Source organism: Lytechinus pictus, chromosome 11 (genome assembly GCF_037042905.1).
Source record: "Lytechinus pictus isolate F3 Inbred chromosome 11, Lp3.0, whole genome shotgun sequence".
In the NCBI taxonomy this organism is placed as follows: Eukaryota; Metazoa; Echinodermata; class Echinoidea; order Temnopleuroida; family Toxopneustidae; genus Lytechinus; species Lytechinus pictus.
Window position 1 is genome coordinate 7,974,364 of NC_087255.1, and position 27,707 is coordinate 8,002,070.

At 38.4% G+C, this 27,707-nt stretch overlaps 1 protein-coding gene across 1 annotated transcript; it reads left to right on the forward strand.

Moving 5' to 3' along the window:
• The first annotated feature begins 568 nt into the window (after nucleotides 1–568).
• Nucleotides 569–27,707, forward strand: LOC129271361 (uncharacterized). The gene is made up of 28 exons (XM_064106567.1): nucleotides 569–677; nucleotides 3,605–3,655; nucleotides 4,136–4,662; nucleotides 4,907–5,117; nucleotides 5,426–5,705; nucleotides 5,937–6,204; nucleotides 6,356–6,460; nucleotides 6,613–6,998; nucleotides 7,195–7,435; nucleotides 7,712–7,969; nucleotides 8,222–8,425; nucleotides 8,636–8,838; nucleotides 8,984–9,388; nucleotides 9,666–9,826; nucleotides 10,209–10,560; nucleotides 10,809–11,046; nucleotides 11,294–11,513; nucleotides 11,790–12,034; nucleotides 12,252–12,549; nucleotides 12,900–17,770; nucleotides 18,133–21,069; nucleotides 21,408–22,101; nucleotides 22,338–22,762; nucleotides 23,019–23,886; nucleotides 24,302–25,045; nucleotides 25,291–25,697; nucleotides 25,973–26,237; nucleotides 26,806–27,707. The coding sequence occupies exons 1-28, from the start codon at nucleotides 620–622 to the stop codon at nucleotides 26,997–26,999; spliced, it is 16,116 nt and encodes a 5,371-aa protein (XP_063962637.1). The 5' UTR covers nucleotides 569–619; the 3' UTR covers nucleotides 27,000–27,707.

The window sequence follows — 27,707 nt, forward strand, 5'->3', positions numbered from 1 at the left end:
CATTTCAAACAAAATTTTTGGAAAGAGAATAAAAAAAATCTAAATAATTTCAACAACTAATATATTTCGGTCTCGGGTTTTTCCGAGCAATTAAGGTAAATTCATGAGTGATAATAATGTGTGATGAAATTCATCCTTCTTCACTTTACAATTTCTATGCACAATTTCCTTTCAAGACCTCTAACATAATGACTTGGCTTTTGATTTCAAGCTATGATAAAGGGAACATATGATCGCAAATCCATGGCACAAATGGGTCATACACGTCGGGTCAGAAAACGAGACTGCGAGCAACGACTACTCCACAGCCAAATCGCTCAGATAGCGACAGCTCGCTTATTGGTGTAAAAGTTCGATCTAATTTGCATACAACGGCATCAAACCTCCAATTAGAAGGAGCTGAAACGAACGGGAGCCTCATTGCATATTCAAGGTGCGTTGACCGCAGCGAATCGGGAAGCCTTGATATACTTATCAGCTGGTCCTCTTTGAGCATGCGCACCTACCATCACATGGATATCGCAAAACCAGAGAACAAAATTGTATATAAAGAGGGATTCCTCGAGCAGTTAATTGAAACCAATCTTTAGTACCAGAAGAACACAGGAATACCTTCATCATGAAGGCGGTCTTTTTCTTACTGGTTGGCCTAATACTGGCCTCAGCAGTTGTTGCAGGTAAGAAAAACTTTTCTTCGTCACCTTTTTTTTTCAACCAATCTACCAAATTTGTCTTGGCGAGCTTGGAATATTCTACCTGATGCCGATTATAAGAATGAATGGAATCGACGCTTATATACCTGGACTCATATGATATATATACTTCTGACAAGTTAATAATATTCTTTATATTATATTTTAGTGAATAGTGATCATGGGATCATACAAGATTTATATATGTATATGTATATATAATTGTATATATTATATTGCATATGTATATATGTTTGAAGTATCTTTGTTATATTTTTGATGTGTAATGATTGTATACACGGTGCACATGTTATGATATGCATTTTGATAATAGACTTTGGAATAGTATGAATATGTTTGGTGTTTGCAAAGAGTTACGGTTACGTTGTAATAATATTATTTGTCAATGTATAACGTTACTACATCTGAATGTTATAGTATTGTACTTCTTATTTGGATGCATTGTATTTCACACTTGATGAAAATTCTCTACCTGCTGGCATTCTGTTAATTTAAACTTTTGGAAGAACGTTAAATGAACGAAATAATATACGTACAGGTTGTGTTTCATGTCACGATATCGACACAGTATTACAGGTGTAAATTTTCTTTTACAAATTGTATCATGACAACATGTAGTATGTAAAGTTTTATGAAGTATTTTATTCGCTGTATATCAGTATATAGTGTACTCAATATGTCTATTGTATTGTGGGTTTTTAAACGTTTGCTTTGATTGTGGCTCAAAATAATCCAGAATTAATCATAAATAGTGACAAACCAGTGAACACGTACATATCATTATGGATGACTCTCAAACGACTGAAGATTAAGTTCTCATGCAAATTTACATTTTATGCATGTTTTTTAAAACAAAATTTGTTGATTGAGGCTTAATTGTTAGAGGCTGGCCAGGTACTGGGATTTGATTGTTTAAACTTGTACTTCCCTTTGAGATATGCTTTAAAAATACATTGCGTCCACGCAAGGAAGGAACATAATTATAGCTTTTAAAGTTAAATGGTATATAGGCGAATAGGCCTATATGATGATCCAAAAAGAAGGGATGCAAATAGTGGGGGGGGGGGGTATACTGTCAGTTAATGGTCCAGTGAATAAGAGAGTTTGAGAGTCTTCAACTCCCTTGCCCTAGTATGAATAGTTCGTTATATACGCCGCCTTTGTGGCTTTTGTTCGTACTGAGTCTCTGCACTTGAACTCGGTCTGGAGATTGACACTTCCAACATATATAGCGTTTCGCTTTTGTTTTCAACAAAATACACATCTTTCCCACATCCCTCCCACATCCCTGGAACGTGCGGTCAAACACTGATATAAGTGCGTGCATTGTATGTAAATGAGATTCTTTGTGGGGGCGGTCCTTACGCCCAGGAGCGCGCCTTTTTTATGGCTGTTTGTTTACATTTCTTCCTTGTTATCGGGGAATCCCATTCAAGAGGGAACAGTCAGCTGACTGATTGTTACGTCACTCCTCAAGGTGACTTTCACAATGGAAGACTTTGGATGAATGGGGCGATTAGGAATGATAAGTTTAGGCCCATCATCAATGATTATTAGCCACAGTATTCTTTAAAAGCCCAATTCAAACTTGTTCATGCGCGGTTACATTTATCTATAAAAACTTACAAATAGCGTTTCAGTCTTGAAATGAATATGGATTTCAGTCATATGATTTATCATATTGCTTGTTAAAGAATAATATTGGTTTTATTTTCTCTAGACTTTACTGAAATGGATATGTACTCATCGCCACATTTCCCCCCATATAAATTTTAAAAGGGATTTCTTATTACCGCAATATAACAACAACAACCCCCTCCCCCAATAGAATTGAAATTTATATTTAAGACAGCTAGTATACAAATCGGATATATTGCCCGATATAAACGCAATGTATTGTCAGCAACTTAACCTGCTGAAATTGTATTCTTTTGAAATGGAATTAACGTACTTGGAAATTTAGGAAGAAAATCGGAAGATACGAAATATAACGCTTAAAAATGGATATCATGACACACAGGTAGTTTGACCAAAAATAGATATCGGTATCATTTGTTTCAGAAAAAGAGAAAAATAGGAAATGTATAATGTGTATAGGGTATACATATATCATCATATTACAATGCTTTTTTTGTTGAAAATATAGCAATGCAGATAGAATTCAATAAATCCAGGTTTAATATCCAGGCAATAGCAATTAACCTTTGTCTAATGAAATATTAACACTTGCAGTTTCATAATTAAATTATCCTTAAACAGAATTGGTCAATGATTTGATGGTAGAGTACCATAATTCTTCAAGGGGGAGTTATACTTTAAGAGAAATTAAGTTACTTTTGATCATAACAGATAAGAGAAAAGACAGATAAATATTTTAAAGAATGTATTACGAATATTTAAACACGAATTAACTTCTTATGTTTATCTTTTCCAAGTTTGTAACATTTTTTCTCACACCATGCTAAGAAAAGAAAAACAGTGAGAAGAAAAACGGCCGAACTGTCTGCATGTGACATCAAAATATATACATATGTATATTTGAATATCCATAACTTTGTAATCCTTTCATGGATATTCGTCAAAATTCTGAAATATTTCTTTAATTTTATGCTTTATCAAAATCATCGCGATCATATGATGGGGGATCTCATTTAATATGATATAGGGAAATGGTTGTGGGATGGGGCAGGCCGGGGGGGGGGGGGGGTGGGTAGGTAGGGTGATAATAGACTGCAAAAATTCTTTAAGTTTAGTTAGCGTTTGTCTGGTTAAGATTAGCGGATGCACAACACTTGGCCTAATGCGATCCCACTGAAATCGCACTCTTTTTGGTAGTTGAATGTAGTTCCCTTTTCATTCATTTATATTTTTAATTTCTAACTTTTTTGCAGGTCCTCTTTTTGGTCCTCAGTCAACTGTAGATGAAGCGAATGAATGCTCCGGTAAGTTAGTAACCCAAATATAAATTCCAATATTAGCTGTTATGTTTTTTGGCAGAATACTAGCTTTCATATCTTATATCGTCCATCGACGTAGACATTTTAGTTATCTAGAATTGCATATCAGAATAATAATTTATAAAACAATAAAGACCATATATTGTTTTTCTATACTACATAACTGTTATTTAATTCAAGCCCAAAAGAAAAGAAAAAAGTAAATTAATATACTGTATTAGCCGAAATTGCATATCGGAATAATCATTCATAAAACAATAAATTCCATATATTTTTTTAAACAAGGGATATGTCAACATTAGTGCTTTAATTCTGATCTTTGATTTGCAGTTACCCATTTTGAATAAAGCCTATCAAAACTAATCACATGATAAATGGACATAATAATAAGATTAATTGATCTTAATATATTTCATATCCCTTGGGGAAATTGCATAACAAAGTATTTCTTCTTATTTTTTTCAGAACTAACACGCTTCAAGGAAGGTTACAGCTACACCTTCAGGTATGAGGCAGAAACAGAAAGTGGAATAAGAGGCGCTGGACCCGAATCGACAATGACCATGACATGTGACATCATAATAGACGCACCAGAAAGATGCAGGAACGTCCTCAAGGTTAGACAATGTCTTCTGGAAAACAGCAACATTGACGAGGAGATGAGTGCCCATGACCTGGTCTTCCGCACTGAGAACGGACGTATCATCGAGGTGCTGGCTCATCCCGATGAACCCCTTCACATCCTGAACGCCAAACGTGGTATCCTCAGCATGGTCCAGCTCGACCTTGAAGCCGATGATGTTGACCAGATCACCCTGAATGAAGTCTCCGTACACGGCAACTGCAGTAGCGAGATGTCTGTTACCAGGCGTGATGACAGGCAGAGGCCACGCAAGCTCGAGGTAGTGACTGATCTCAACAACTGTATGCTCAGGAAACAACCAGAGAACATGACCAGGTGGCAGAGCTTCAAAGACATTGTCTTCAACACGGTAGGTTATTCTCACTTTGATATAGCACCTCACATCAAGAATATGAATTTGCGTGTTGATTGTCCAACGCAAACGTAATTGCAAGAAATGTTCTGTGGCATGTTCACTAACCTGTCTTAAGGTTGAATCAATGAATATCTCTAATATACAGTACACCTTTTTTATCGTAAAACGTACTCAAAGTCTAGATGATTTTTTTCACTTGAATATGTAATCATTTACATTCATCTTTTCATCTCACCAGACCGTCATGGACAAGGTTATCAACTCTTCAAAGATATGCAGATACGATCTGAAAGGAACAACTGGCGAGTTCAAGGGCATTCAGTGTGAAGAAACTCACTCCTTCTGGCCACTGAACTTCAACAGTGAAAGCGGTGTCCGTACTTTCATCAGGCAGAACCTCATCAGCACAAATATTGATTGGCTCAACTCCTTCAAGGTTGATCCAGCCAGTAAGTCTTATTTATCTATTAAAGAATCATGAATTTGATTGAAGAATTTTTCTGCATTGATGAAAACTTTGAATATCATCATAAATCATGATAAAAATAAAGTTTGTAAATACAAGACTTTGTTCATGGACATATTTGGATACCAATGCCCCAAATTTTGTTCACTCATTACAATAGTTTAGTTATGTCTAAAAAGCGTTTGAACGATATCTAATTTCCAAACACTAGAAAGCCTTGAATATGCAGACTGGGACATACCTAGCATGCCAGTAACCATAATCTGTATCACATTTCTTTCCTATTTTTAGACTCCAGATCAACGTGCCTGAGGTACGAGCATGATCCTAAGGAAATTGGACAGAAGCCCGATGATGTAACTGCTGACCAAGCCATGGACATCCTGAAGGCCCTTGTCAAGGTCTCTCGTGAGGAGGTCAAGATGGAGAGTCCCCGTCTGTTTGGCAGATGGAGGGCTGCTCTGGAGGGAATGACAAACGAGACCATCCATGAAGTCTTTGATCGTGCTTACAACTGCAGTGAATACTCACAGACCTGCCGTGACAACCCAGACAAGGAGAAGATTGCCAGGTAAAAATAACTAGTTGAAACATATTTCAAATCTTTTAGCTAATTGCTGCTGATATTTGACGCTGAAACAAATAAATTTCGAATTTTGGGGTTTCTAGTATATAATGTTTTTAGGAACAATGTTTCAGTGGATTTCTGATGGAGAAACCTTTGCAATTTTATATTATGGACAAATATTTGCTTTTAGAGTGCATCAGAAGTAATATCCTATTTCTAATTTCCATTATACAGGGAATATCTTCTTGATGGCCTCCTTCCTTGTACAACCATGGCTTGCTTCAGTGTAAAGAACTATGCCATCGCTAAGGGAATCATCCCCAAGCCTCTTGCTAATGCATGGATGGTAACCATGGCTCTTCAGAACTACCCAACCTTGGAACTGATGAGTGAGATGCTACGTATGGCTCAGTATTCACCATCACAAATTACCATCTTCCCTCTCAGTATCATGGTACACAACTACTGGGTGAATAACGAGGAGATTCACACTGCTGACGCAGTAAGTAACTTTCAGATTATCGCATAATGTAATTTGATGTTTTTTTCTGTAAAACACTTATTTCAATAACTGGGACTTTGTAAATGACATAATTCTTTAGAAATATGAAGGTGACTCAAGTCTTGATATTTTTGTTTTGTCTTTCATTTAGCTTCCAGAACCAATCATCAAGACCATCAGGTACCTCAAATCTCTCATTGGCAATGACTGCACTGTATCAGCAGAAAACCAACGTCTTGCACTTGTTGCACTTAAGGTAAATTAAGTATATAAAAAAATTTCCTTTGAATTAATAATATATATATTAATAATTATGTAACATCACTTACATATCAATAAAAACAATTTTTAGAATACAGTGATGGCATATTTTCAAATAGTTTTTTGTTAACGTTCATATTCAAACAGGCTATTGGCAACATCGGAGAGCCAGTTGAGCGATATGACCAGCTGACTTTCATCTACTCTGAAAGAGTATCTCCAGTCCTTATTGAGTGCACCAAGAACATGCAGATCCCAAATGACATCTCCAAGGCTGCCATTCAGTCCATGCGTCGATTTGTGATGAGTGACCAGCTCCGTAGCCAAGTCACCTCCGAGCTCTTCATGGATACCTCTCTCGATGTACCACAGAGAATCGCTTCCTACCTCATTATCATTAAGTCTAACCCAAGTGCTTCTGAGCTGACTCAAATCTGGAACTTCTTGAAAACAGAGCCAGTTAACCAGATCAAGGCCTTCTGCTACTCTCACATCCAGAATGTCATTGAGTCGAGCGAGCCAACTCTGCAAGAGTAAGAATTTATTATCCTAGTTTCATTAAACAAACAACATCTGCTTCAGCTCATTATATGCCCATAATTAATTTCCTGGTCTTCTTATTAAAGCATTTCCAAAAGACAAAAAAAAACTTTACCAGTACAATATATATTCACTGCATACAGCATTGTCGTTTCGTGTCCAAATAACAATGAATATTTTTTTTGACAGGCTCAAGGAAAATCTGAAGACTGCCATGAATGGTGAGCAACTTCCAGAATACCCTAAGGATATCCGCAAATATTCTCGCTTCTTTGAACTTTCAAAGAACCTGACTGAACCCTGGAGGAACAACACTGTCGCTGCCCAACTTGAGAGTGGCGTCATTTTCAACCCTGAGAGCTACTTGCCTCAAGAAGTCATGTTCCACTATGTATTGAATGCTCTTGGAAAGAGCTGGGATATCTTTGAGGTAGGAAAATACAACTTTTTTAAAATAATGTCCTTTAGCTTAAGGCACTGGCTGGTTGTTTGATTTCGTATTTCAAATTGTAAAGAGACATCACTCTCCCGGAAGGCAATACGTTAAGATTTTAAATTTAAATAGTTTGATGAATATTGTGTGAAATCGTATTTAAAGTAGTTTTGAACTCCTTTGAATTTTAGCCATTGCGATTGTTTTTTTTCCCGCCATGACAGTTTAGAGAATGTTATGAAATCTTTATCATGTTTTCATTCCTAATTTTAGACTGGCATTGAGATGAAAGGATTCGAACCAATTGTTGAATCTGTCTTTGGACCTGAGGGTATCTTCCCAGAGGTCAGCCTCCAGACTATGTTTGAAACCATCGATGAGAAATTCTTGTCCAAGGTTCGGGAGTTTGCTGAGGCTCAACTTGAAAAGTGGGTTCCACAGCCAGCAGAGACCGAAAATGAAGTCTTCAGCAAGAAAAACAAATTCGGCAAGAAGATGAAGAAGAGGCAGTCTCAAATCGGAGAGGCTCAGGTATTTCATTTTTTATTGATTATTTGACTGATATCTAAATTTGATGAGTGTGATGATGATTTACAAATCTATTCTTCGGAATGCCTGAGGTGACAACAGTAATGAAAATAGATTAAAAGTGAGAAATGACTAAACTGAAATCAAAAGATTTTGAAGGGACTGGTAATTTATTAGACAATATTTATGATCAGACCTCAAAATTTACTTTGGCATTGCGTTTAAATTTCTGTGATATGTCATTTATGATTTCAGGTCATTGATGTCATCCATGAAAACACCATGAACAAGCTCAACCAACTACACTACCTTGTTGGCATGGAACCATCTGCTACTGATGCTACTGTCTTCCTTCGTCTCCTTGGAAATGAATTTGGTTTCGTCAGTGCTGGTGATGTTCTTTCTCTAATCCCTTACACCATGGGAATTTATGAAGAATTCATGAACAAGGCAAAACAGGTTAGCTTAATAAATATTGATTATCTCAAGCTGAGAGCTCCTTGATTTATTAAAGTGTTAACAGTTTATAGACATGGAAATTAATTCATGTCCTAAACATTCTCTGTCAGAAAAGAAAAAAAATCACTTTTTATCTAAAGTTTGCCAGTATCAATTTTACATGAACTTTGAATGGTTTTTATCGATCAATAAATCTTTTGAATATTACAGATTCCACAGCTTCTGTCTCAGGGACTCAACCTCAACACAACTCGCTCTTTCGTATTTATGGACAAGACCTTTGTTTTGCCAACTGGTATGGGTATGCCACTCAACTGCAGCATAAATGGTACTGCTGTTGTCAGCCTCCGCATGAAGAGTCAGTTCAGTTTCAATCTTCCCAAGATCATTGCCGCAGGACATATTGCTCCAAGGTAGGTCTACAAGTCATTGAGTTTTTTTATTGATTGATTTGATTTATTTACTCATAATGTACATCTTCTTTCCAGTTTTCTTCGACAATTTCTTTTTCTGTAGTTCTCAGTTTTCTCAATGCTTTCTCAATTCATATATTTGCAGTGGTGCTGTAGAGGTTCTTGCTACCATGGGTATTGGTATGCCAACCAAGGTATTCACCGGGGTTATGGCCAACGCAACTGTCTACCATTCCTCCAAGATCGAAGGAAACATCACAATTGATGGCACTCACCTCAAGATAAACCTCAACAACACCGACCGTCCAATGAACCTCTTCAACTATTCAACAACCTACAACCTGATGAAGGCTAATGGAGACATTGAATACATCCCAGGTGTTCTTCAGGATGCTGTCCGAAATCAGAGGTGTACCAATGTCAGCAGGGTGTTTGGAGTTGACCTGTGTGTTTCATGGGCCTATCCCAATGCAAGCTACGTTGATGAAGCACCACGTTTCCCCTTCACTGGACCAAACAGCTTCAATGTTACCCTTGTCAACACAGACCAGTAAGTATCAATTCTATATACTCATGAAATACACAAATTTAACAATTATTTACATGTAGTATCACGTATAACACACAAATAAATTAATCAAACAGCAATTAAACCAGAACTCTTAATATGTTTAATAAATCAAAATGTATAAACACTTGGAGTGATGTTATACTTGGGATAAGAGGATATGAAGCTACCGATTGTCATTGATAGTTACTCTATTTTATTAACATGTCGAAACTCCGCAGATTATTTAATTCACTCTTCTTGTTTTCCAAACTTTCAGAGCTTTGAAGGCATACACCATCGATGCCCAGTACAAGCAGATCAGGGAAGGTGGTGCACCATCACCAATCTCATTCAGCTCAATTGGAAGGAGGAACAACAGAAACACTCAGGCCGCTAGCAATATCATTGATACTGTCCGTGTATCCTTCTATGCACCAGGTAAAAAAGGCTTTTTTAAACAATGGATATATACTAAACGGAGAGCAGAGTTTACATACCTGAAACGTCTGATCTTCTTTTTTTTTAAGAACTATCATCAATTAAGATAACTAACATTCCTTTTTATTATCCAAAGGAATATCGTCACAAATTTCTTGCTAGATACAAAGATGATATTGTGTAAATCTTATATTTTTTCCATACAACCACAACACTGCGATAAAGCTGTTCAAAGTCTAAAGAAGAGCATAAAATAGAATCATGTAATAAATTTATCTATGTGATAAGGTCACTAACTTAATTAGGTAGTTCGAACATATGATGTCTGCATATCTTTTTAAAATGGAAATGACCATTGTACCTCTTATCGGTGTCTTTTTAGGAGAGGAACTTACCCGCAACATTACTTCACTCATGAGTGTTGATCGACTTCGCAAGACTGCCAAGTGGACATTCACTGTTCCAGAGGTCAAGAACTTCATCATGTTTGCTGGACTCCTAAATGAGACCACAGATTCATCCTCCTCATACAGGGCTGTCTTCAATGTTTCTGCTGCTGAGAACACAGCATCAGTCGACTTCCTTGTTAGGAACGAGACATCTGTATCACAGAAGAATCTTACAGCAGTCGTCAATGCTTCCATCAACAATTTGTACTGGGCTGCTGTTGGACAGTTTGTCAAACAGGCAGAGAGTGGTGATTGGAACGCACATGTTACTGACACACACTATTGGTAAGTCACCTTATTTCTAGCGTTTTCATTCAATTCTGGAGAAATTTTGCAAAGTTAGATTTAAAACAGTTCCTTGTTTCGAAACCTGAAAACAGTTTTTTTAGAAGTAGGAAAGATCTTCGCGCCTTTTTTGTTCTCATATGTTTGTATTTATAAAGCTATGTTATGACCATGTTTGATATCATTAATATTATTTCCTCACATAAAACTATAATTTATGGTAATATTTTGTTCTTTAATTTTTGCAGGGACGATGAGACTCCATTGTACAAGCAGCTTCTCTTCCCATGGACCGGATACCAGATCAACCATGCTAAATACCAGACCTCCACCATCGCTGCCAAGAGGATCACAAGAGGACCAGTCGTTGAGCGTGACCTCAAGATGTCAACACTTGGCTGGGCATTTGACTTTGATACTGTCCAGACTGTTACAGATGAAATGAAGGAGTTTACAGTCCACACCCAAATCTCAAATTCCACATGGGTAAGAAGCATTTGTGGAACTTGTTTGCCAATAGTGTTTATTTCCCCAGTCTACATAAAAATCACAATCTTTTCACTTTTCTTCAAACAAAAACACTGATTTATCTATCATCAGGATATGACACTGCTTATATTAGTTTGATTACTTCTGCAACCTAATCAGAATTCAAATTAGTTTGATTACTTTTGCCTCCTACTTTCCATTGACCTGAAATTAATAACTTTATTGTTATGGCATTGATTTACAGGAATTCCCTCTGTTGGATTTCGTTCTGAGGAATGAAACTAAAGTGAATGGCTATCGTCTTGAAGGACAGGTTGCACGTAATACTCACCATGTCTTTGCTGAGTATGATGTAACCAAAGAGGAAAGAGAAACCAACTGTAACTTCAGGATGGGACTCAGGACTGACGTTCTTGTGAACAACCCTGATGCTGCCATGTTCCTTAACTCTCCAGCTCTACTTAGTAAGTTATATTTTTTATGTGAACTGCATGAAATACTTACATGATACATTAGCATTCGGGTTTAAGTGAAAATATTGACATTTCTAAATATCGCGTGACAAATAATATATCAAAGCATCTGCTCAATAATACATCCTTAATATTTACAATTACTTTTCTTAATTAATGTTACCCAAGATGTACATGGAAGCTTTGGTAAATAAATCTACAATTGGTTACATCGATGAAATTTATTAATTGGTTAATGTATTAATTGATTTATGTTTCCTCTTGCAGAGCTTTTTGGCGAGACTGCACTCATTGATGAACCTGTTGTCATTGATGGTGGTATGAACTTCAGAATCCTTGATCAATCAAGCCTGACTGAGGAACATCTTATCCAGACCAGCATCTTTGTACCTAGCCCAAGGAATCCTCAGACTCATATTACCTATGACTTTGATCTCCGATTTGAAAATGCTACCATCAGCAACCAGAAGGACTACTCCGTGGAACTGACAACACCAATTCCTCTTCTTAAGGTAAATATCTGTTCAAGGCAAGAAAAACAACAAAACGTATGTTTCTATCATTCGAAGAAGAGGGGCATAAATTGTGTCTGAATTTTTTCCACTGATAGTTACACGGAATAAAATATATAAAATGTACAACGATTCATATTCTGTTTATTGTTAACTATACGAAATCCATAATTCATAATCTTTTCATATTTCCTTTTTTGATCCAATTTTGATACAGATGAACAATGTCAACCTTCTGCATCTTTTCATTGATATGGATTCCGGAGCATCATCTTTGGACCATACTTACACCCTCTACGACACCCGTTACAGCAAGCCCCAGGTTACTGTGTCTAACATCATTGCCGCTGGATGGAAGAAGCCTTCAGCAAACTGGGTAATGGACATTGAAACACCCTCAATGGTCTACTACCAGAACTATACTGCTCTGTTCTCGCGTGAAAACGGTCTGCAATTCTTTTATGAGAATAGCCAGGACAGCAGTATCTCTGATCTCCTTGATTTTACTGAAATCAGTAAGTATCCATCACCAAATGCCCTGAAAGAAAATTCAGTTTCACAATTGTGATCATGTAATTTTGAAAGCTTGCATGATTTTAAATACCTGTATTTCATTTTCCGAAACCTGATGTTGGTTAAACGAGAAATTTAGTAATTTTTTTCCATATTCTACAATTTTGTTTAATCAATATCCAGAAATACATAAATCATGACTCTATATAATATACTTTTGTATAAACTGCAATAGTAAATTGATAAATACTAACTACAAATAAAATGTGAACAAACATTAAGAATTAAGCTCTGAAACATTGTATCAAAATGATAAATTATATGTTTTATATCTTTTGTTCTTTTTCTCCAGGTAACCTTTCTGTAAGACCTTCTGCTGTGTCAATGTACTGGTCCTACCTCCACCAACTTCTATCCACCAACGTTTCAAACAGTTTGGTTATTGAGGGTCCAATCACCGAAATGAGGCCACGTGTTGTACCAATGGTTGTGCGAGATATCCTTAATAAGACCTTCAACAAGGACTTCCAGAGTGTAAAGGATCTGATTCTAAACAAGTTCATCTTTAATGTTACTTCATCATCCCTCACTTTACGTCAAAGTGCCAATATCTCTAGTCCAATCTTTGCTAATATGTCAGCGTCGCATTACATCTTTTTGAGCCAAAGTCTCTTTGATCAGCAGCTGACATTTGCAGCTGAACAGAAGCGATTAAACATCTCAGCTGGTCTCAATCACTCTCTGCTCATTGAGGATCGTGAGGTTACACTGAAGACCGAGGGAGGTCTAACAGTAAGGACGGCACTACGTATGAACACCCTAACATCAGTCAATGTTACCATCTTGAAAGAAGATACACCCTTTGATTTGGCAGCTTTGTACCACACTGAGGTTGACTCTCCTCTCATCAAGTTCTCAACCCGCTCTTCATCCAATGGTGACTTTCATGGTGTTTTGAATATGGTGGCAAATCACAACACATCCATGACATCAAGGTTGGGATCTTTTGATGCGATTGGTAACTTCAACATAAATGATATGTCTTCACCAATATATTTCAACGAGATAACAGGAATTTTGACATACAACCTTCAGTCTCGTATGATCAAGTCTTCATTTAACAGCTCAGTAAGCTTCCAAACCTTCCGAAAGCTCTTCAAATTCAACAAAGTCCTTGTCAAGGCTTCTCATGACATCAGCAGCAAATTGATCAGTTGGAATGCTCATGGTAAATCTCAACTGAAAGGCTTCAGTAGTATTTCTCAGTTTGATGAGGTCAGTAGCAACTTTGAAGCAAATCTCCTCAACAAATTTGTCAATGGAAGCCACAGCTCTGGTATGATTCTTCGGGATATGAATGGTCCTCTTGTCTTTGGCCAGTTTGCAACTCATCTTAGCAATAATATTACCAGCAGATTTGTCAACAGCACTTACCAGACCCAGATAAATCTTGAGAATTCTGATGTATCTTTCACAACTCTTGATGGTTCATCCAATTACATTCTGTCGTCTCGCCTTCTGAATGTTACGGCAAATAATACCCTATTGATGAATGGTTTCCGTCGCCTTTTTAACTTCGATAGTATTACAGGAAAGCAGATCTGGTTTGTAAAGACAGCTCTTCTGAATGCTACTATGGACAACCATATTGCCCTGACAGATTTCCAGAATGCCTCATACTTTGAGGAAATTGCTGGACATGTATCTGGAAATGTAGAGGTTAGCTTGGCTAGGGGAAACACCAACACCACACTGCTTGTTCAAAATGTGCGCTCGTTTACTCAGGTTTCTAAAGTGGCAGTTGACTCGTCATCCACTTTCACCAGTCGTCTGATGAATTCATCACTGATTGGAGGTATGGACATCACCAATCACAGGTCTCTTCTTAACTTTGATTCAATTTCATCAAGGATGAACTTTACCTCCAAGGTCTTCAGCGTTTCTACATCAATGCAAAATGAAGTAAGCTTTAATGGAGTGCGATCATTTGTCAACTTTGACTCTATCGCTCATAATTTCGGCATGGTCGCAAAGAGCCCCTATTTTGATTCTAGTCTGACTGAGGTCATCTCTCTAGAAAACTTCAGGAAATTCAACCAATTTGACTTGGCATCCGCAGAGGTTATTGCTTCCTTCAACACAATCCTCCTCAACACATCCTACCATCAAATTCACAAGGTTCAAGACATGGCAGGCTGGTTCCAATATCCTCTTGCAGAAACTGTCATTATTGGAAACCTTACTACGTCAAAACTTAATGTATCAGGATTATATGAAGGTAGAATTGTTGATATGACTGCACCATTCCAATATGCCAGCAGCATTGCCAAGGTCGAATATGGAGTAAATAATAGGTTCCTCAATATTGAAGGTTTCCATGGAGTTGAAGTGGACAGTATGAGAGGTATCTTTGACTTTACAAGAATCAATGGCACAATTTCCCATGCAGTAACTACTCCTGTTACCCGCATGAGCGTTGGTGGACTCCTTGAAATGAACAACTTCCAGAGGCTCTTTACTTTTGATCTTATGAACGTCACAACCTCCAACATATTCATTATTACACCGCTAAGAACAACATTTGCTGCCTACAATGGAGGGTTGGCTCTGCAGGGCTTTGAAAAGTTTAACAAATTTGAATCCATCACTGGAAAGTCAAAGGGTACTGTTCTTACAAAGTGGACCAACTGGACCATGAATGTGGATTCCACCTTTGCTGGTGTCCGTTCATTCTTGAACTTCGACCGATTGGACATTTCTGGACAAAATGAATTCACAAGTCCCTTCTTAGTTATCACTTCTAACACTACCAATTTCGTCACTGGTTCAAATGGTTTCTTCAAGGCATCAAATGCAACAACCAAGAGCATGTTTGGCCTTATATCTCGCATTGGAAAGATTGACTCTGGCGCAGCTTGGTCTGTTAGAGATATTGCAGGTCCATTAACATTTGCAGCCAATGTCTTTTCTACAAATGTAAACATCAGCACACCTATCATGAAGACCGGCTCTAAATTCGATGTCGAAATGGAAAACTGGAAGAATATCACTACTTTTGGAAAGTATGAAGTTTCTGCTGTTAATGACATCCATTCCAGAATTGCAACATGGAATGTTCTTTCACATTTCAGACTGAACAACATGGCTGGTATCCTTACCTACTCTCGAATGGAAGGTTGTGCATCATCCAACTTCTCTAGCATCATCTCATCTTTGTATACAAGCGTAAATGGCCACATCAACAATCAAGCTGGGCCTCTGAACTACGAGGAAATGGTCATAGTTACTCAAGGAAACTTTAGTTCTTGGCCTATTAAGATGCAAGGTGGTACCCAGTTCAATGTCCAGAACATGGCCGGCTTCATGACATATGACAGCATTACTGGTTCTGCATCAGGAGACATTACAAGCAGGTTCTTGAACACTACAGCCCAAACTAGTCTGACTGCAAATATTGGGACTGGACTCTTCAAGATGCAACTTGCTAATGTTTCGTCAGCTCTAACTGTGAACACACCATTCACACGGGAAATCAAAGCCTCCAGCTCCGTTCAGGTTACTGATTCAAGAAACCTGTTCAAGTTTGGAAATGCAGCTATCAAGGGCGAGTTTTCTTTCTTGACATCAAAGATCAACGTGACTGGCAATGCTGACTCAACCCTTACGAACTTTGAGAACATCACGACCTTTGAATCAGTAGAATCAACTGCTGTATTTGATGTAGCAAGTAGATTCCTGAACTCTTCCTCAAGAGGCGTCATGCAGATGCATGGTTTCGAGAGGTTGTTCAGATTTTCTGATGTCAAAATCGGTGGATCCACTGAAATCAAGTCTATCTTGGCAAATCTAACAACAGAATCAGGAATCGACTTCAGCAACTTCCAGAGCATCTTTACTTTTGAACGTGTCAACAGTTCAGCTCTTGTTTCCTTCAAATCTAGACTAGCAACCATCGAAAGCAAAACTGGCATGGAGATGAACAACTTCAGGGGAGTAATGGCCTTTGATCGTGTTAACGGTAGCCTTATCACCGATTTCAATAGCAAGCTAGTCAATTCCTCTACACTTGCTGACTTCGCTCTAGAGGGATTTGAATCACTCTTCACTTTTACCCGTGTTGCAGCTTCAGCTGAATCTGTTGTGAACAACAAGCTCTTTAACTCATCTGTAGTGGCAGACTTCTCAGTAAGTGACTCTACATGCTTCTGCAAGTTTGAGAGACTTGTTGCTCAATCTACTGGATCATTGACTTCTAGATTTGCAACAGGACGTGCTCTTGGCATCGTTGAAGTAAAGAATGTACGTAACCTTACCAGCTTCGATCTCATCAATGTAACATCAGAAGCCCGCTTCATTAGCAGACCAATGACTGCTATGACAGAGACCATTTACACGATAAAGAATCATCGCAGCCTTTTCAACTTCGACCAAGTGCGAAGCCGTATTTACGGGAATATTCAGAGCAAGTGGGTAAACAGCAGCACTCTGTTCGAGTCTCAGATGAACAACTCACAGTCACTCCTCGTTTTTGATAGTGCAACAAGCCGATTGTACAGCAATGTCTTCAGCAGATGGATAGAGAGCAATGCAGTGTTTGAATATCAGATGAATAATTCTCGCAACATCCTCAACTTTGATGCTGCCAAATCTAAAGTGATGTTCACACTTCTTACTCCGGTAAATGATGCCCACTTCAGTGGTCAGCTAAATTTCATCAACTTTGCTAACATCACGCACTATGGAGAAGTATCTGCTATGGCTGTTGGAAATATTACAAGTCCATTTATCAGAGCTGCAGGAATTACCAAGTTCAATGTTACAAACATGGCTGGAATTATGTCTTTTGAAAAGGCTGTTATAGATTCATATGCAAATGTTGAATCACGATTTATCAACACCACACTCCAAAACTCGGTTGTATTCAAAGGTTTCAAGGGAATCACATATTCTTACATTGGCCATCGCCTTGTATTCCTTTGGGTTGATCCTATTAATGATGTCACTGTCAAAAATGGTCTAGATCTGACAACATTAAAAGACATGTCTCAGCTCTTCAATATTACCTGGGCTAACCCTAAGGGAACAGTCGTCTTCAACCAGCGCCTCAATTATGAGAATCTTGTGGCTACCATCAAGCTTCCATCCATCGGTCTGATTTCTGCTGGAGCAAATCTCAACACGTTTGGAGACAGCTTGACTTTCTACATTGACCATGAATTATTGGTGAGTTTTACTTATTTTATATTTCATAATTTTAGGGTTTACGAAACACCATGCTCAATATCATAATATGAAGGAGGGCGGAAAAGATTATATCTAAGATTTTATTGATTTGATTTTCTTATTTATATTCAAAGAAGACACTTGAGATTTCGTGATTTTCTTAATCAATGCAAAAAATTAATTACGAAGATCAATTAACACTAATTCTAGGTACAAAGCCGCGTTGTCGTCAGTCTCCTTTGCAAATCACTATTAATGATAGATTTATTGTGATTTACCATTATTGGGTACATTAAGAATGAATTGATGTACATATACACTACCCACATACTTACAATCCGATTCCATTTTTGTCTTTACAGAAGGACAATTTCAAGACAGTCAATGATATCACATGGCTATTGAGATTAAATGAGAGTAATGTGATCTACAGCAACTTCAGCTGGAACCCAGAGACAGTTGCAGAGATTGTGGACATCACTGTAGGAGCAATCAACAGCCACTACAATCGTACCATCACCATTGCCAAGAGCACCATCAACAGGGTCATGGAAGTTGCTAATCGCACCCTCACACACACCAGAAGGATGACCAACTGCACCAAGTGTTTCATGCGCTATACCATGATGTTGGCTAATGAGACTCTCACTTCCACATTTTCACAGCTCAACCAAACTGCCTTCACCCAAGCTCTCAAACTGAATGAAACTCTCTTCATCCAATTGAAGAAAATGAACGAGACCTTCTACACCCAGCTCAGGGCTCTGAACCAGACATTCTGCACCCAGATGCAGAAACTCAAAGAGACCATCACCTACGCCCGTAGCAATCCCAGGGAATTTATCAGCCAGTATGTCAACCTAACAAAGTTGAATGAAACTGTAACAAGGATCAACGCTACCATTCGGGAGCTATATGCCAAGCTCCGATACAACATTACTCATCCTAGAGAAACCATTGAGAACATCAAGATACTCATCAAGTATGAAGAGCGTCGTGAACAAATCATGTGGGTGTTGGAGAATCGAGAAATCATCAAGACCCGGGCTAAGAATTACTTGATTGAAATGAGAGCTAACATTACCAAGAAGGCTAAAGCTGCTATTGATGACTTCAAGGTGCTTATCCAGTATGAAGCAAGAATGGAGAAGCTTAACAACTACATCCAAACTAGATTCAATATTCCCAAATTCCAAGAGAAAATTATGGAATTGAAGGTACAGTTGGGCGAGATCAAGGAAAAAATGGCTGAACTCAAAATGAGGATCGGAGAAAGGCTCAGTGAGATGAAGATGAGCATTGCCTCACTCGACAAGGAAATGGTCAAGGCAGAAATCAAGGCACAACTCAATGCACAACTGATGAAGGCCAAGAAATTCATCGCCTACTACCTTAACAGCACCACCATTGATTCCATTTCAAGCTCTATCTTCATTAATTACAAAGATGATGCCCAAGTCCAGGAACTAATGCGCAAGGTTATCCGCATCAGACCACGCAATGTCATTGATATCATCAACAAGACAAGTGTAATGGAAACAAAGGACCTGGCCATGGAAGCGAAAGAAAATATGATCACCCAACTTGAACTGATGAATCAAACTACTTTCCGCTATGTCAATAAGACCTACCTGAATGAAACCATCAAACAGGCTATTGAAATGCTGAAAGAATGGAATTCCATCCTCAATGAGTACGTCTACGTTGATGTCATCAAGGAAGACATGAAGCTCGTTTTCAATATCACAAAGGAAAAGGTAGTTAACATGACCAGAGCAGCAGCTCTCTTTGTCAAGGCAAAGGCTGACCTTATCAAAGCATTCCTTAAGGAACAGTGGGAGGCACGCCCAAGATCTCTTGAGGAGCTCAAAGAACGTCTGATGGAAATAAAAACCATTGCAGCTGATTACATCAGAGAAAGGTACAACATTGACGTTGATCAAATAATTGAAAGGGTCATTGATGAATACAGGAACAGGAAACAACAGGTAGATGAAATCATTGTCCGTATGGGCAACGAATACATGAAGAGGAAAGAGCAGATTGATGAGGTCGTTACCAAGATCATCGCTATCTCCAAGAATGAAACCCATCCAGTGAACATGCTTCCTCTCTGCTACTTCAACAGAACCATCTATCAGATCGTTCAACCTCCTGTCGATATAACACGGAACCTAACAGTCCTCTACAGCAAGATGGCAGCAAACCTCACTAAGGTTTATAGCAAGAAAGTAGCCGACAACATTGAGGTCTACAGCAAGATGGCAGTCAACCAAACCAAAGTGTATTCTCGTATCGCTCTGGACAAAATGAAGGCTCTAAGAAAGAAATATACTCCTATTGTGATGACAGAAATGCAGAAATACAAAGTGAAAGCACTTGAGAAGGGCAAGATCGTAAAGGATACATCAATCATGTATTTCAACATGGCTAAGGGAAATGCAACCCTGTTCTATGAGAAGCACGCTCCAATCGTCAATGAGACCATTCGTACCTTCATTTGTGATGCTAAGCAACGTCTCTTCAACTTTACCCTGCAGATTCGCTCTAAGACTGACCACTTTATCAACATGTCCATTGAGCTCCTTGAACCTCACGTGCAACCTTATCGTGAGAGAATAATGCAGAAGGTTGAAATGATGAGGCTCCGTGCTGCCAATTTGAAGGAACGAGTTCGTCAACTTCCTGCCCAGACTGAGGCTTACTTGATGGAGGCAGCTGAATACCACATCGAAAGATATCCAGAATATAAGCAGAAAACCATCCAAAACATTGCTGAAATGAGGATAAAGCTTGAGGAATTAAAGGTCAACCTCACAAGGTTCTACCAAGAATTGAAAGCCAACATGACAAGAATGGCTGCAGAATTGAAGGAAAATACTAGAGAGTTGTACAACAAAACCAAAGAGTTGTACGCAACCTACAAGCAGAAAGCTCATGAAATGTACAATATACGAAAAGACCAATTTAACGCACTCAAAATGCAGGCTCAGGATAAATGGGAAACATGGAGACCAATCGTCTTGAGGAAGTCTGGAAAGTACCTCAAAGCTACCAAGATGGGTATCAACAGGACAGTGGAAGCCATAATTTCTGCAACAAAAGATGAATACTCACTGATCAACGAGCTACCAATGAGATCGATGGAAAAGACCATCTTTGAACTCAGTCAAGACCTGAAAGCATACATTCAACAACTTACAGAAGATCTGGTGGAAACGGCCAAGATGAGCATCAAGGACCGAACAAGTCTGCTCAACAAGTACCCTGTGAAGTATCTCGATATGACCATCTTTGAGGTGAGTTATCATGTGAACATAATAAAAAAGAAAATATATTTCCTCAAAGCAAGTCGTAAAAACAGAAAATCAAGTAAATGCTGAAATGACAATCGAATTTGTATATATATTCAATAATAGAAATAATCCTTGTGAGAAATATTTGTGGCTATCTTGCAATCCTCTTCATTTCTAAAAAACATTAAATGTTGCATAGATATATAAAGTTACCTTTACATTCATCATACTAAGACGATCTAATCTTTTAATATGAGATACAATTTGTGTCCCTTTGATATTATTCTTTTCCGGTTAACTATATATCTCTTTTTATTTTTTTCATCCGATTTCTCAACTAGGCTGGAAACTTTTCATACGGAAAGATCCTTGTAGCTTCAAATCTGACCAGATTCTATGCAAACATGACACTGACAAGGATCAATTCTTCTTTGGTGATGGTAAACAAGACCTTCTATGATGTCTTGAATGTATCCAACACCAAACTAAGAGAGGTTGTTCTTCCCATCCTGAACCAAACTGCCAGGGACATCATGATCTTCATCAACCGCACCCGTTCTCAGCCATGGAGGGTTACCATCAATGAGACAATGTGCTTCCTCAACAGGACATCTGTCATCCTAAGGAACAAGGCCAATGAGACCTTCATCATTTTCCAAGCTAAAGCCATCGAAGCATGGCAGAATCTTACATCAGAAGAGAGCATTGCCAAAATGAAGATGTACCTAAACAACACCAAAGATCAGATCATCAGGAGTCTGAAAGTTGCCAATGAAACCATCTACATGATCCGCAACAAGAGCATCAATCTAGTCATCTATGTCAGGGATGAGACCCGTCTCCTCAATCTCTCCAAAGAATATGCACTTATTGCCAAGGATCTGACCAAGAATTCCATCTACCAAGCCAGGAACATGACAGTACAGACAATCAACTATGCCCGTAACATGACCAACACCATCGTGACTTATATCCAGGGTCCTGCCAAGGATTTCACCATGGAATATGTGACATATGTGAACAACACAATGGCAGGTTAGAAATCTAAATTAATTGTTTACAAGGATCTCAACTATTCTAACATATTTACAAGCAATATAATCTTTCTCACCACATTTAATTTGACAGTTTTCCTTGACGGGTCCCCTTATGTAAATCCAATCCATTCATTTGTTTAAAAATAATTGTATTATGTTTACAGATGTATCTGAACCGTTTTTTATTTTTAGAATTTCGTTAAAATATTCGTTAACTTTATCTTTTTCTTACAGGATGGGCCATTCGCTACTATGAAGTGGATCAATTCCCATCAAAGGCCAGTGCTTACATTGCTGCCATCAAGCCTGTTGAGAGGACAATCAATCTGACCATGATTGCCCTCAACCAGACCCGTCTCCTGACTGAATTGGCCTTCAACCGAAGTAAAGATATGACCCGCTATGCTCTTAACGAGACCATCGTCATGACTCAGTATGCGCTCAACCAGACTCGCATCATTACTGGCCAGGCAATTAGGAATGCTAGTATTCTTACCAGGCAGGCAATCAACCGTACCCGCACTCTCATCAGGGATACTCTCAACTCCATTGGTCGTCTTGATGACCACAGCTTTGCCATGAACATCTCTCATCCCTTCAACTGGACAAGCTTCCGGAGTTTACCAAGACTCAGCAACAACCAGATCCAGTACATCAAGGTATGTTGTCACTTCTAAACTTCATTCTCCTGTCAATAGAAAGAATCATAAAATTACTACGATGGGAATAATTCATGAAATTTATGAGAATAGCAAAAAGCATGCTGTGTAGGACATTAAACACATTATCTAAATAATACCTGAAACTGAATCTAATCAATTTTTTTCATCTGCCCTGAATAAACATATCCATATGGTGAAAAAATTGTACCTTTGAACTTAAGATTTTTGTTCTTTTGCAAATCTTCCAATTCAGGATAAGATGGCACAGCTTAACGTCACTCTACAAGAGATTCGTGTGAACATGACAGAGCGGTATTACAATTACTCAAGGATGGTGAACGATTACTATCAGCTTCAGAAGCCAATGATTGATGAGAAGATTGAGCTTTTCCGTACCAAACTCCAACAATACAGAGCCATTATCCAGGAGAAGATCGATGAGTACCAGGTCATCTTTGATGAAATCTACAATGAATACAAGCAAAAATTCAATGAGCAGAAAGACATTTACCAGCAAAAGTGGGAAACCGAATGGAAGCCTCGCCTAATGGAAAAGAAAGACCAAATCTTGACCAGTTGGAGGGAGGAGATCAAGCCTAAAATCAACGAGATGATCACCAATTTGACCAATTTCATCAAGGACCCCGAGTTGCTGACCAATCTGAAACAAATGGCCCTCCAGTTCAAGACGGAGACTCTACCTGAATGGAAGAGAGTGATCCTTGAAGAGAAATACCCCGAGCTCAAGAGGATAATCGTGGAGGAGAAGTATCCTGAAATCAAAATGGAAGTTATCGCTCAGTATGAGATTGCAAAGGAAATCTTTGAGGAGCTCAAGAACAATGCTTCTATCTTCCGACAGAAGGCAATGACCAAGGTGGAGTCTCTGAAGACAAAAGCTCTGGAGAAGTGGAATGAACTGCTTCAGAAGATCGAGGACATCAAACAAGACTGGCCAGAGACCTACAAAAAGATCAAGGCTGATATTGAGGCTATCAGGGTTGACCTCCAGACCAAACTGTCTGGATACATCAACAAGATCCTTACGCTTCTCCAAGATCTCCGCATCCCTGTTGAGCTTCTTCCTCTTGAACACATTAAGATCTACAGCCCCTGGAAATGTAAGTATTCACTTATAAGGGAAGGCTCTAGTACTATAAAGTGTATGCAAAAACATAATATATTGAATTTCGAATAGGGTACTTCATCAAGATTTTATTTTTTTAGATTGCACCAATCAATTTGCTATGATCCAATCACATACAATGATTTGCAGTAGTTTATAGCATCTGTCGGTGAAAATAATGACAAATTTCTTTCTGAAATGATCCCAGGAATAAATTAGATATTCAAAAATTAGTTTTAGATAATTGCAAGGACCGTAAAATTTGAAGAAAACTTGTAAAATCAGTTTTAAGAAAACAAGAAATTAAAACGGTATATGACGAAGTCGTATTTTGAATGGTGAGAAAACAATCTCTTCGTATGAAAACTTGATAGCTCACAATTGATTTTTTTTTTCTTTTCATGTTTTAGACACTGCTATGATCTTTGGAGAGAACCATGTCATGACATTTGATGGCAAAGTATACAGCGTGCCTGCATATGCTGATGAGGTACAAACATACGTACTTGCTCATGACTACGTAGACCGAAACTTCACTCTTTTGGTACAGAAGAAGCGTGTCACCCTCGTTATCCGCAACACAAGTGTCGCAATTGATGATGAGAATGTTGTCCATGTCAATGGATTACCAAACCTACAGGAACTGCCCTTCCAGACACCAATCAGCAAGGAGGTGACCATAATGGCAAAGGGTCCATGGGTAAATGTCACATCAACCAAGGGAATCGCTCTCTCCTGCCACGTTGATCACTTCTTATGTATCTTCCATTTGAGTGGTTGGTACCATGGTAAATCTCGAGGACTATTTGGCAACCTTGATACAGAGCACCACAACGACTTCATCCTGCCAGAAGGTGGTATAACAACCGATGTGGCAGAGTTCATTTCAGCATATGATGTCTCACCATATACATCACGAAATGTTGTTCCATCTCGATTCGGAGCTTGCCGATCAAATGCCGATGAGTGCCGCAACAGGTTCCTTGCTGAAGAATCACCATTAAATGCTACCTTCAGGGACATCAACCAAGTTGAGTTCTACAATTTCTGTGTTGAAGAGACATCGAAGTGCCATACCGTATGTGAAGCCAGCAATCCTGTTGCCACCTTGGGAATGCACCTGCTTCGCGATGTCACCTATGAACAGAACTGCTGTAAGTTTTTGATATTTTGGAAGATAATTTGATATATCCACTAGATTTGTCAAGCATTAACATTACGAAATATACAATTCTTCATAATATCTCCATTGTCATGCATGGGATGCAACAGATCATTCTATCTAAGATGAATTAGTAATGAATTGTATTACATTATTTACGTATAGACGAGCAGAAACTGTAGAAGAAAACCCTTTTTTTCTAAATGTTATTATTTCTTCTTAATATATTATGTACAGTGGACTGCACCCCAGGGGAAATCAGCCAAGAGAACGGACGATCTACAAGCACTGCAGACATTATCTTTGTGGTTTCTGAAACTGCTGCAATGGAGGAAGGCAATGTGATCAAGTCCAGTATGAAGACCATCATTAGCAGATTGAGCAGGAAGCTGAACGTGGATGACATAAAGTACGGAATTTCCGCATATGGTGGAGCTGACATCCATGGACGTCCACATGTCCATACACTCTGTGGTCATTTGATGGACAGCAGCCCTGACTGTGCTTCCAGTGGTGTTGACAGTTTAGTCTTTGAAGGAGCAATGCCTGGTGATGCTATGGGTGCTATCCAGCTTGCTGCCAGCTATCCATTCCGCAAGGAGGCTGCCAAGATCATCATCTTGATTGCTGATGAAGATATTATGGTATGTAAGATTTTGATGTAGAATAGATGGTCAATTTTCTAATCAGAGACGGATCAGTATGTTTCACATTTTACCACAATGCAGAGATACCCTAAATTGCAGAATAATTTGTGTATTATCCCATTAGAATTGAAAGATGAAAACAACTTGACGAGATTAAATGAAAAGAATTCATTCATTGAAATATTAATTAAGTATGTATACATTTTGACATAAGTTATATCATTGTCCTCTTCATGGTTGGGTAATGTCTGATTTTGATTATTTTTTAACAGGAGGAGAGTACCAACTATGTTGACTACCTCTTTAACATCAACAACAGCAGAACAGCTATTCAGAAGCGCCTGGAGCGTCAAGGAATCACCTTCAATGTCTTCTCATCTTACCCCACCCTGAACAAGAAGAGTACAGATTCTCCAATCTTGGGTGTCAACTACCTTGGCACACAGATCATCAACAAGAAGAACAGTGCTGAAGAGGGTACAGGTCGTCTTGCCATCCCATCCGGACAGTATGCCAAACTTGCAAAGGCCACTCGCGGTAGGTATCATTTGATGGATGATATACAGTTTGGTGAATAGTCGATGATCAAAGGATGGATGGGTGGACCACATTGTTGACATTAACATTAAATTGAAATGTTGGTTCCACTTTCCGATAGTATGCAGAAAGATTCATCTAATCTGTACCAGTTAAGAATGTCTTTGTTATTTTCTATTTCTGTGTATCACTACGATGAGTCTTAAACACAGAAGACATGTCTATTGTAAAGTAATACAACAGTGTCGGCATTCAGCAATTCCCAATATTAGAGAAATAATGATAAAATAAATATTGAAATCATTAAGAGCGCTCTTTATATGGGCGTTAGAACCATAGAATATCTCTTCATAGTAAAACAAAACTAAACTATGGGGGGAAATAAGCGAGGGTGTGCTGTGCACCTTACATATGGAAATTTCACACCATCTATATTCATAACAAGGCATATACTGTCGTAAATAGATCCCTTTCTTGAGAGAAAGATATAAATGATTTCTTTCTGTTAAGGTGACGGTCAGACCGTACATGACAATCATTTCTACTTCTATATAAATTTCCGCTCCAGGTTCTGTACTTGGTCTCCGATGGATCCAGGATGGACATCGCGACCTGAACACCATGCTACCTAGACTCCTCTGGAAACAAATCCAACCCCAGGCTACCGGCCAGGTTGACTTCCTCTGCCGCTGTCAGACCGGCTGGTATGGAGAGACACGACAGGAATGCCAGATCACCCGATTTGTCGATGACGTGTATTAAGCTAACATACCTCTCCCGAAACTTTTTAAATTAATAGTCTTGGATAGGATGGACATTACAACAATATGAGGGCTGCATATTTACTCCAAACTTTTTGCCAGAAATGTTTTTAAATGCAATAGGCGATGTTGCCAAGGCTTGATAACTTCGCCTAAGACATCGATATGATGTAAATGACCAATCTTATATGTTTATCTCTTTGAACAAATCATATTTTATATATGTGTGTATTGTCCTTAACGATGAGGCGTTCAAAATATCCGAGCTATTTTCTCCTGTTGGACTATGCATTTTCCCTGACGACGACTTGTTTAACAACTAGTAGTTTGAAATGAATTTCAAAATGAAATTAGGAAAAAATAATTGCTTTGTATTCTTCAGCATGTATTTTATTAATATCCAGATCTCCGAACAACTCTTCCTGAAACATGACAATGATGATTTGAATACTCGCAGAAGTGTTACAAATAATCAAGCCTTATTCACGAAACAAGAATGTTTTCAGTTTGAATACAACTTTCGAATTCAGATCTTATTAAAGTTATTCAAATTGAGATTTTGCCTAATCTAAGCCGTAAATACTCGGTGAATTTTCGGTCCTTCTAAATGGGGATATGTGACGAATAATGTGTTTAAATGTTCCCTTTTGTTATAACCTGTGTATTTATGTATTTGAAGTGAGGTTTAATAAAAACCGAACAAAGAAAA